The 12,590-nt window shown below is 36.3% G+C and overlaps 1 protein-coding gene across 10 annotated transcripts in view; it reads left to right on the top strand.

The window, feature by feature from the left end:
- The window catches only part of RALGAPA1 (Ral GTPase activating protein catalytic subunit alpha 1), a 165,988-nt gene that overhangs the window by 152,207 nt on the left and 1,191 nt on the right, over positions 1–12,590 (top strand). For 4 of the 10 annotated variants that reach the window (XM_060759103.2, XM_060759130.2, XM_060759159.2 and 1 more), the window contains one exon: positions 9,993–10,107. The exons of 3 other annotated variants lie outside the window; for them this stretch is intronic. In XM_060759103.2, the coding sequence (XP_060615086.2) occupies positions 9,993–10,107 (115 nt within the window). Of the gene's footprint in view, positions 1–7,745; positions 9,742–9,992; positions 12,588–12,590 lie in introns of those variants that run through there. 3 more of the 10 variants (XM_060759116.2, XM_067462882.1, XM_060759124.2) reach the window with 3 other exon arrangements.

Raw genomic sequence — 12,590 nt, 5'->3', positions numbered from 1 at the left:
TAGAGCAAGGGTGAAAAATATGCAGCACCTCCGATGTTTCTGGAATATAACTCCCATCATTACTGTATTTCAGAAATCTAGGCTAGAACTGCTGGGAGTTGCATTGAATCTTCAAAGCCACACGATCACCACCCTTGCTTTAAGAGATACCCTAAAATCCTGATTTGCTATTGATGTAAATAATTGCTAATAACAGGAATGCTATCATCCCATAGAAGAACCACTTAGACTGTTCTCCACAAAATAGATATACAGATGCTTCATTTTTATTAATTCACTGATATAATTAGTAATATGTATTATGAATGGATAGATCTGCATAAAGTAGCACAGCACATTACAGTGCAAGATGACGATATAACTATTAATGACATATTTGGTGCTATTGAACATTGTGTAAACAGAGGGCAAGCTTACAGGACAGTTTCTGCCTCCAACATCCTTCCAAGGTTTGGAAGACTTAACCAATGTTGTGTTCTCTCTTACCAGTCTTCTATGATGGGTGAAAGACACAAACAGTGGAAAGCTTAATGAGTGATGCAGAATATTTTGGTGAATTCGTTATTATTCTTACTTGAAACACAACAAGTTTACTACACAGCAAACAAGATCACTCTGCTGGCTGTTGTATTGAATCATGAGTCAGACACTTCCAAAGTGTCTAGGTCTGTGTGATGTATTGGCAAATAATGCGTGCAGATCTGAGTAGGGTGGCCTTTTGCCGCTGACAGATGGTAATTTTGTCAGCGCCGATTGTGTTTAAGTGCAGGCCAAGGTCTTTAGGCACTGCATCCAGTGTGCCCATCACCACTGGGACCACCTTTCCTGGCATGTGCCAGAGTCTTTGCAATTATTATTACTATTACATAGAGAAAACACCACTCTATGCCCCTTCCTCCCAACACAAGCAGAACTGTGCTGAACATATGCCTGGACTCAGCCCAGTGGTATTGGCTTCTGACTAGCCAACTGTAGCATTATTATTACTATTTGAAACACAACAAGATGAGTCCACAGCAAACAAGATCACTCTGCTGGCTGTTGTATTGGATCATATGTCAGACACTTCGCAAGTGTCTAGGACTGTGTGATGTATCAGCGAATAATGCGTGCAGATCCCAGTAAGGTGGCCTTTTGCAGCTGGCAGATGGTAATTTTGTCAGCGCCGATTGTGTTTAAGTGCAGGCCAAGGTCTTCAGGCACTGCACCCAGTGTGCTGATCACCACTGGGACCACCTTTACTGGCTCGTGCCAGAGTCTTTGCAGTTCAATCTTTAAATATATAATTATATATATATATATTATTATTATTATTATTATTATTATTATTATTATTATTATTATTTGTACCCTGCTTTATTTCTCCCACAGGAGACTCATAGTGGCTTAACATAAAAACATCAGCATACAATTGAAAATATACAAATATTAAAACAGCATTAAACATCAATAGTATTCGAAACCAAACAGTTTAAATTCATAAAAACATAAAACCACATCAACCCCTGACATGAGTTTACTCTCCCACTTCATCAACTCCATAAAAAAACAGACCCCAGTGTTAGGCAGTTCATATCAATTCTCTGGAAAGTGTAGGTATTACAAACAACAAGAAGGTGAAAAAGTACATGGGCTGCCTCCTTCTTGTGAAATGTTGTATATCATACAGTAAAGCAATTTTGCAAGAAATCACCAAAACTAAAGAAAAACAAATATTACAGAATGGCACTGGCAAAACATAGAGCAGATTACTAGAAGGGGCACCATTCAATTTTAGATATCATCACTCAGAAATATAAGTGTTAGATTGGTGTAGAAATTTGAATAATGTGAGATTTGTGGGTGAACATTTTGTGCAGAGTTTTTCATGAACAACTGGGACAGATTTCATCATTTGATAGACATCAATATCCTTCTGAGAAATTAAACCATTAACAGTTCGACTGCATGCATGTCACTCAGATGTAAATCTCACTGGATGCAATAGAATGTAGTACTTTGTGTGCATAGTATTCCAGCTTAATTGATACATCTGTCATAATAAATCCCCCAGAGAAAGCATGATGTTTCCTGAACTACTTCTGGTTTACACTCAGTGATAGCCTCCCATTCAGGCAAAGCTGTTTTAATACATGAATAATAATATTAATATTCCCCAGAGAATGTCAGGTACAATAGCCCCAGGAATTACTGTCCCATAAATACCTCTGGAAATTTCATCTATAATGCATGGTTTGTTAAATATAGTTTTAGACATATAGATAATATATACATAATCTATATTTATAGTTATTTAACAAGCCAGCAGATTGGGCTGCACCTAATGAAATTGTCTGACTTTAGAAGAGGAATTTCATCAAAGTTTTGTCCTTATTAGCAAGTATGAGCAAGGTTCAAAGGCACATGTGTATGCACCTTTTTTAAGGAGAACAGCCACTTTCTATACAATTAATTGTGATTGACAGCAGTATAAATTATGGAATACCAACACAGATAGAAGGTTATTTATTTTGATTAAAATGATTTATGCTGACACTAAGACAGTTCCATTCACCTTGTGGAATGAGACAAGGAGATTTACTGGCACTTTGTCTGAATTCCAGTCACATATTTCCCTCATTTATCTTTGCCCATCTTTTTGATAGACTCTTATGCACAATAGCAACTGAACTGAGGCATATACTAAAGTAATGTGTAACTTTTTCTCATAAAAGGCATTCCATGTGAATGATAAAAAGGCCATAATTCTGTTTTTGTAAATCTGACCTCTTCACCATACATAGTTTCTTCAGATAAATTGTTCTACATATTTGTGTGTGTGGTTTTCACACACACACACACAAATAAATTGGACTACATTTTAACTCCATCTAAAGTTGAACATTGTTATGCAAACAGGGTAATATTTGGATATTTCTAGCTACAGCAAAAATCAATATTTTCTTCTATTTAGGATTTTCCTGGGGTAACTATTTCTGCAAATTACATATGGAACTATAGTATAAGTTGGTGGTGATTCAGATACTGCAATCATTCCAAATTTGTTTTAAATCTATTTTAGTTCTTAGACCTTGGAGTACACTCCTAATAAAATATAGTGAGGCAAAATGAGTTTTGAGAGAAGATTCTTATAGCATCCCTGATGTACTATTTTAAGTGTGAATGCTCTAGAGAAAGGGAATTACTAAAAAAAAACTTTTAGCCAGACTGAAATCCTATAACCCTTTAGTCCTATAACCTCTTAGACTGTATACAGCTCTTCTGTTGCTTCTGACTAGAAGGGCTTTTCCTATTTACAGAATAAACTTGGGTGCGAAGGAGTTAACTGTGTAGCAGGAGGACTGTGATTTACTTCATTGCCCCATTCCTCCACAGCATCACTTTTCCATGTTCTTCTGAAGAGTCCTTCAGCCCCTCAAGGACAGTATGATAATGAAATTCTGGGCTGAATGAAGAAAGAGAGAAAATACCGCTCTATCCCCCTTCCTCCAACACAAGCAGAACTGTGCTGAACGTATTTCTGGATTCAACCCAGTGGTATTGGCTTCCGACTAGACAGATGTAGCATTGTATTATTAGATCAGGTGAAATCTGAAGTGTGAAACTCCAAATTATTTATGCAAAAGGATGTATACGTCCTCCATGCCTTTTAAAAATGTAGAATTATTGGCAAATTGCTTAATAAACAGAAGCCTTATGGTTCTTGTGGGTTTTTTCGGGCTATACGAAGCCTTATGATTTTTACATTAACCCTTCTTTTGGATTTGCAAAAATAGTCCATGTTCTGGAGCAGTATTTACTTTCTCGTTCCCACCCCTGATTATTTTTGGCCGTAAGATCACAATAGGTCATCACTGTATCTTAAGAGATGACATTAAAAGGCTTCCCGTATTGTCCTTGCTCCATATGGCTGAATTCAATGTCTCCCTGGCAGCTGTCTGTTAGTGCAATTGGAGTTTCCCCTGCTGCCCTCCAGCAGCCTTCCTCCTTATTGGAACTCTGCTTCAGCAGAATTCCCAGAAAATGGGGCTATAGCGGGGGAAGGGCAATCATTCTTCCACATCATTAGATTCTGGTCTCTTATGTGGAAAGTTTGTATGCTTTTTAGTTCCAATTTGCCTCATTTGGATATCTGGAATATATATATGAAATGAAGATGATCAGTTGAAAATATTTTCCATCAAATATGTTATATTTATCAAAGCCCAATGTGCTGTAGCAACATAGTATAAGAAATGACAAATTATGAAGGTAAATATGGTGGTCTGCAAATTATCTAACTCTGGAGATTTTGGACACCTTATCTTGCTTTTAGAGATTTTGTTTTGTTTTCTTTCCCTTTATGATACTTTTAACAAAATTAGTTTTCTGTGACTAACTTTGATATATTTCATGTTAATATTGTTACTATTTTAACAGTGAATTATTGATTGAATTAGGCAATTATCACTAAAATTAGACATATAAGCAGTATTCTATATGAAGAGTGGGATACTCATTGTCATATTTGTTTTTGTGGAGAGACTCTTCTGACTGTTAAAAACAACCTACATGTTAAAACATAGACTTCTCATTCTTTCAGTTCCATGGTAATAAAACCATACATCCGGTTATAGTAGTTACAACTACAATTCATTAACTTATATTTGCACAACTTTACTTTCATTCTTTTACTTTTGAAAGAGGTATTTCAGCCTCATGCTATATTCTCATTGATATTTTTATGTTTTCCCTAATTGCTTCTAAGGCAACCTTCTCAGCCTGGGATACTTCAGATGTTATGAATTAAAACTACCATTACTTCACTATTGATCATTCTGGTTATGCTGGTGGGACTTCAAATCCAAAACATCTGGAGGTTACTAGGTTGGAGAGGGCTCTCATAAGGTGAACATGTTGAATAGAAAAGAACGATAACAATATCCATATATTTATGGATTTAGTGGCAATGTATTTTAAAGTATTTTAAATTTCAAGCATGCTACCCAAAAACCTTGTTAATGAAAAAGTAACAATATCATATTGCATGGAGATAAGAAAATAACTGCCGTTATGCTCACTCTAGTAATCCATATATCCCAGCAGTATCTGTTCTGACAGCAGCCATTCAAATGCCAGGTACTCAATTTTATTATGATCACAGGTTGGTCATTAAAAATGAGAAAAGCAGATAGCAAAAAAATCTGGGGTCTGTTTGTGAACACCAGTGACTGTTCAACAGTCATCTTGTAAATCGGTACCATTCAGGAGGATTAGAGTGAGCTGTACTGAAATTTTACCAACTTTCTCTTAATGAAATATAGAGAACTTTGCTATCTTCTAAACTTATTCTTTGGAAGAGTCTGAAAGAAGACTTAAAGATGTAAAATGTATCTATATGCCTGGAATCTTTTCAGAATTGGATCTATGCTTTGCTTTTCAACTCCAATTGATCCCGGCCAGCATAGCCAATGGTCAGAAATACTGGGGCATGTCCAGAATATCTGTAGGACAATAGATTGAAGTATACTTCACTAATGCCTGGCCATCGGAAATATACAAAATGTAGATAATATATTTCTGTCTGCCGTGATTAATCCTTATAGAAAAATATGTCTTCTGAATAATTATCAGGGTTTGAAATGACATTTTAAAATGCATTTGTTTTATCCAGTATTCTCAAGCAGTAGTTAGTCTATGAAATCTAAGGGTCATTTGCTTTTAAATTTGTCTTAAGAGTGTTTTTCTTACCTGCTAGGGGGAGGGAAACTGATAGAAAAGTATCCTTTCTTCCACAAAAAGGCAGATGTTGCTGAACAAAGAGCATGGAGCTGTGGCTATTACTGGATCTATGGTTGAAATATGCTTGTCTTTCATATGAAATCCTGGCAAATGTTAACCCCGAAGTCCAAAAACAGTAACAGTTACAATGTTGCTCCCAGTGTCACTCACATTTTTGTAACATTAGTTAATAAGGAGATTTTTCTAGTTTTGCATATTTTTTCTTGAAGTGCTCTTAGTTGTAATCTTGCTTCTCTGTTTTGTGTCATAAAATACTTTCAGTGTTTGTTAATAGCAAAAGCATATGTACAGAGCAGAACAGTCATTTCTTTGCCTGGATGCAGTCCTGCTCCAGTAATATATCAACAGCTTGCTATGACAACATGATAACATGGATGTAAATCATGGTACATACATATTTGCATGTACACACATGTTTGTGTAACACACAGGTTTGGACAATGTATATGTAATCCTGACAACCCCTCTTGATTGCTTGAGTCATGTTACTAGAGTTGTTCAATCCAGTTACAGGTTAGCAAGACCACACTACTTCTGTATGTAACTTGTTGGTTCCGTCTGTCCTTGCTGTGCTGGGTCTATAAAAATGATGTATGTGTATTGTGCTCGCATGCCTGTACCTTAAACTCACCTGTCAACCTGTGGCAATCCTATGATTTTCATGGGATTTTCTTAAGTAATACTCAGTAGTTTACCATTGCCATCTTCTGAAATATACCCCTACAGCTTGTTGTTGTTGTCTGCCTTCAAAGCTTTTCTAACCTTAAAGCAAACCTACCTTGAGGTTTTCTTGTTCAGAGAGTGTTTACCTATTTCTCTGATGCTTAGGCAATGTGATTTTCCCAAATCAACCAGTTTACATGGCCAAATCAGGATTTCAACCAGTTTTTGTCCAGCATTCAACCCACTACACCGTGCTGACCTACAACTTACATTATTCTAAATGGGAATATACTGTAATACCAGTTCGTAACTTTAGGAAGAGAGTGAGGTCATGGACCCCTTTGAAAATCTGATGTGAGCTATCACCTCAAGAAAAATGTACATAAAGGTAGTTTTCAAAATGTCAGTCAGGAAATAAAAGGGTTAAAATGTCCTAGGTTCACAGACACCCTAAAGCTAATCCAAGGATTACTTAGGGGTAAATGGACTACAAGTTAAGTATTCATCTGCTATAGTTTGTTTCAGTTCATTTCTTAATTAAAGGGAATGGTCCGTCCTTCGATTATTGCAAGATGAAAAATTTAAATATTGTAACAGTACTTTTTACAAGCACATCATCAAGCTAGCAAAGGATGATAGAAACAAAAATTGGCATAGTATACAGGCCTATCTCTGTTTACAAAGCCTGTGACAAAAGAAACTCCTTTTTACATCTATATAACTTCACTTTTCCTCCTAGCCCTCTATCTAACAGAATTGGGTTTTTTTAATCAACACCAGCATTAGGAATAAGAAGGAGGACTGCAAAAACATAGGACATTGGTTTTGCCTTGCAGCAGTATATTAGTAAATACTACAAGCTGGAAAAGGCTGGCTTCCCACTCTAGCCAACCCTGTGTGCCTACCCTCAACAGAGAAGGTGAACAGCAGCTGTCCTTAATATCCATTATTGAGCATGCAGAAACACAAAAGAGAGGAGAGCAGATAAGTTGCTCTCACCAGCTTACCCTACGTGTTAACGAATCAGAGATAATTTTTTTCACCAAATTGGAAATATTAAGAAAAGTGAAGGTTGGTGAAGGAAAAGTCACCCCTGGGTTTATTTTGGAAGAAGCTCTCAAGTTGTCTCTCATTTAAAATGTTTGTATACTTATACAAGACTTGCCTGACCTGGTTATTTCATCTTCTATGTGCATATTGTTAGCTTTGGATAAAAAGTTTGTTGAAACATGTTGGACTGCTCTTCTTTTTTGTTGTGCAGGAAAAGATCCCTATTCTTTCATGTTATTTTTTTACCTCAGATACCAAATTTTCTGTTAAAGAAGTAATACCCAGGAACACATCTACTTCCTTAACTGAGGTATATCTGTACGAGTATTTTTTGACATTTGTATAGTGGAATTCTGCACATCGAATGGTGCTTTTAGATCCTGATTCTCTTCCCCCCAGAGGGTTATAGAAACATCAGAAAAAAATGAAGGGTAGCCTGAAGTTTTCTGTTTAAAGCAGAGAATTGTCTTTTTCTGCTTCCAGTTATGGAAGATTCTTTGAGATCTCTCCCAGTTCCATAAATGGTGGAGGCATGCTCAAATAGAAGAGGTCCTTTTGTCCATGGAAGGATAACTTTGGATCCCATCCATGTTACAAGAGTGTTGTAGTCCCATATCCCCTGTCATGTTTGGAGATAATTAATGGTAGAAGATACACCAGAGACTCCCTGCTGTTCTGTTTCTGATCAGAGATAGCATTGTCTCCCCTTCCTCCCAAAAGAGGCTGTTGAGAGGGAGAGGTCAGGATAGTAAATTTGGTGACCCAAATTCTGACAGTCCATCACTTAAATTAGACCAAAGGTTAAACAATTCTTCTTCGTTTCTGTACTTTCAAGATCTAAAAACTTTGTGCAAAAACTTCAGTGTTTCTTGAGAAGAACAACTAAACTGCTAAAATCTTTTATCTTACATAGACTCCTTCAGTCATCCACATACATCAGTAAATTACCTAAACCTATATCAGCCACAAAATCTAACCAATGCGTTACTTTACAAAAATAGTAGTAGTAGTACCCCTCTTTTCTCCCCTTACTGGGACCCAAAGTGTCTCACAGCCTTAAAAACTATTCATTTTAAAAACCTACAAAAGTACAAATATTAAAATAGAATTAAATATTATAATTGTTAAAGCATTATAAAAACAAATATAATAACTGTTAAAATTACTCACCCTATGGAGAACTTCTTAACTCTTGCCTTCCTGAATAAAAAGGTTTCAGCTTGCCAATGGAAAGACAATAGGGAGGGGGCCATTTTAGTCTCCCCAGAGATGGTGGTGGGACTGAGAGAAGGACCTCTCCTGAGGATCCGAATCCAGGCAGGGAGATACAATCTGTCAAATAGTTTAGACCTGACCTTTTTAAACCATGTCCCTCAAAATATAAGCTCTAGTTCTCCATATTATAGGGAGGTGTTTTGGCCAAGATCCTGCATAGACAGGAAGAAATGCAATGAAGGAATATTAAATAATTACATCTGACAGTGCCACACTCCTGCCAGGCTGAAAAAGTAGGATTTGGAGTCTATTTCCATTAAACATGAATCCCTTCAATTATAAACTTGTACATCCAGTTTACAATCTCATAAATACTGAACAAGATGCCAGCCTAAATATATGTAGTATTTTTGTTTATTACTATTTTTAATAGTAGCTGCAATGCTTTTATATTTGATTTTTGGATTAGAGTGAACATTGTAATGCATTGAAATATTTCACAAATCCAAATAATTTACATATGAAGGCTTACTTTAGACATACATGGGATTGGAGTAAACCCCTCACTCCAAGTGCTATTTTGATTTTCTTTCCTATTACCATACATAGACTTATTCTGCACTTATACCTCTGGTTTATCAAGTTGCTGTTTTCACAAGCACTAAATATATTCTAACTATAAATAAAATAATTATGAACTGTTTCTAACATTTATAGTTCTTTTGCAAGTTGGTGATTTTTACTGTTGAATATTCTCAGTGGAATATGTTTTGAAATAAGAGAATAGGCATAATTTTAAAAACAAGTTCATTTATTTTTCATTAAACCTAGAGAAATTGCTGTTTACCTACATTAGCTGTTGTCATGCGAATATTTTATCCTAGGGTTTTTAAAATATAAATGAGTAAATTATATTTTTATCATAATGTTGTATCTTATTTATAGCAATGAGTCTGCTGGATCAGAACTATTTTTATACACATCTTCTTTTTCCCTTTTTTGTTTGGTTTTTTTGGGGGTAACCTCTAGTCGGTGAGTATTCTTCCTCAGTGTTGAGCTCTTGGTTCATTTTTTACTACTAATGCATCCCTCTTTAACCTTCAGCATGCACGTCAGCGACATAAAAAAATTCTAACTTTCTCTTTTTTCTGTACTCATCTGTAAATGCCCTCCAACCTCTGCCGTTCGTGTTTCATGTCTCACACCTGTTATCTTTTTATCTTTCTTCCCTTTTCCTCACTTCTCTCCACCTCTCCTTCATCACTTCTTCATTCTCAACAAAGAAAGAAATGGTGTGATATTTCTTCTCCTTCCCAAGCCACCACTAGAAAGCATGGGCCACTTCAAGGTAAAGGGCAAAGGCTTGAAACGGAAGGTCTTTCACGCTAGCTGTGAATGGTATGCTGTGCAGAGCACCAACGGTTACTTTTTACGCTCTACCTACCCCGCCATTTGGACTGCTTTAATTCCTTGTAAAAGTAGAACAAGATAGAATTTCTGAGTGTTTGTTTATTCAGGAAGGTATGGCTTTTTAAAACAAAAACACACACCGCACACAGCATTTTCCTGTGTGGAAGAGATTTGCTTTGGTTTTTTCCCCCCCAAAAGCGACAATAAATATTCTGTTATCACTATCATTCCTCTGTAGATTGTTTGGAGCTGCTAAGCCTGGATCATAAAGAGAAACATTCCCATTTGGAGAGGAAAGTGAGGGATTTTGCCAGTTACAGAGAGTGTTTGGCCAAAGCAGACACAATAGCATTTGAGTTATTAGATCAGGCTTGTGGCAGTGTGCTGTTAAAAGCAGTATTAGACTTCTGACCCAGCCATCATAGCTTGCAGTAACCTCTTTAGGAAATCTAGCAGAATGAAAGCAAGAAATGTTTCCTGAGATTTATTTGCCTCCAGGAGGAGTCCAGGCATTAAGGTAGATTTTGTGTTACTACAAGGCTAGTGAAAATCTTTTCTTAAAGCAAGTTTCTGCTTTTAAGTATTTTTTTTATTAAGTAGTAGTAATACTAGATATACAGTATGAAAATATAACATTTTAAATTAAATTTTATGTCCAAAAAGAAAATCAGTTTGTTTCAGAAGCATTTTTTCATAAGCTTGCATATTCATGATACGGCATCCAAACTTCATATATGGAGCCCACAGTGCGATCTATGAGAAATCTTTTCTGGGGGAGGCTTTCCATTGCAGCTTCACTTCTGAAATGACCTCTGAAAATTAGGGGACCCTTTAGAACACAATTTCATACAGTGCACAGTGCAATGTTAGCAAGTCAAAGCTAACAACTTCCACCGTTCGAATCTGGCTTGTGGATCAGTTAAACCAGTTCTGAAGCAAAGATGCTCTGATTGGTTTTGTAACAGCTGAGCACATGGAAGGAAATATTTTACTTTAAATATTGCAATATGCAGAATCCCTGACAAACAGTACTGAACAAATGTGGCCTACTAATCCCAGCTGCACTTTACAGAAAATCTTATGGTAATATGTATGTGACCATAAGATCTGTTCAAAACAATTGGCTATATGTCAAAATATACACTTAGTATCAAAATGTGGATTTGTTTGATTCTAAGAATGGATTATGTATTTAATTTCAGAATTGGCACATATTCCTCTGATGAAAAACAAAATTCAGGAAAATAGTAGAGGTAAAATACTAACCCCATATCCACAGGGGATATGTTCCAATTCACACATGAAGTTACCCGAAATCCTGGATAATATCAAGCCCTATATTTTACTATACTAGAATTGGAAGTATGGCATAGAATCACAATGAAAGACCTAGAGCAGTGGCTCCTAATTTTTGGTCCTCCAGTTGTTTTGGACATTATCTCTCAGAAATTCTAACCAGTTTACTAATTGTTAGGAATTGTGGGAGCTGAAGGATTTTTTTTAGTGTAGGTAAGCGAAGTCATGTATATTGAATCCATGGGTAAGGAGACGGGGGGTGACACTGTAGTTTTAAGTACTTGTATCTAAAATAGGAATCACATTTGTCCAGGCATTTGTCCAGGCTTTTTTGCCTAGGGAAATAGTACACTGCCCTTAAAAGTGTAGTTAGAGGGATCTGAAAGAAGGATAGAATTGACACTATACAAGTTCATTAGTAGATGGTATAAATCTCTCCTACTATTGGTACCATCTCATTTTTAAAAACAGAAGAAATGGTGCTCTTTCTACTTCTATGAAAGTATTCATTTTGTAATCTACAACCTATTTTAGCAGCTAAAACCAAGCAAACGTGCATTTTCTTTCTGAGAACTACGATTTGTATGTAACTCAAAGGACTGATTGTGGTTGTAAATAAATGCTGATCTATTCCGCATCTCATAGAAATTTTTGTTGCTGCAGAAACATTGGCAAGGTGATTCCCATGCTGCTGTTCCTGCCCCTTTATCTTTTGTCCTATGTGTTGGAAGCCATGCTACTGTGGGGTATGAACCAGGATTCCTCCCAAATTCATCTTGTTCCTTTTACAAAGAAAACATATCATGTAGTGCATTCAACTAGCATGCTTCAGCCCTGTTGAATCCAATAGGAATGTGTGTATCAAGAGTATAGAACAGGAAATAGTTGCCACCCTGGTGCCTTTTCAGTGCCTTCCCAGCCCTCTTGCATTATTTTTACGAACTAGTTCCTTTGGAGCATAGAGTTGGACCATTCTTTAGCCATTGCGTTTATCTGACTGCATAGAATGCAATGGGTTTGTTGTTTCTCCTGGCAGTTGAACTAGCATTTTTATTTCTGCATCAAACAACAAAAGGGCAGCTATTTCCTTGGGGCTTGATCTTTCCTGATCCTTTACTTTAGCAGTTTGATCTAATGTGTATGGTCTTTTTTCTTCTTTTTTTTTTTTCTTTTTT

This window comes from Anolis sagrei, chromosome 1, assembly GCF_037176765.1.
Source record: "Anolis sagrei isolate rAnoSag1 chromosome 1, rAnoSag1.mat, whole genome shotgun sequence".
Taxonomy (NCBI): domain Eukaryota; kingdom Metazoa; phylum Chordata; class Lepidosauria; order Squamata; family Dactyloidae; genus Anolis; species Anolis sagrei.
Note: the sequence above shows the minus strand (reverse complement) of the source record. Positions and strands in the feature narration are given on the sequence as shown.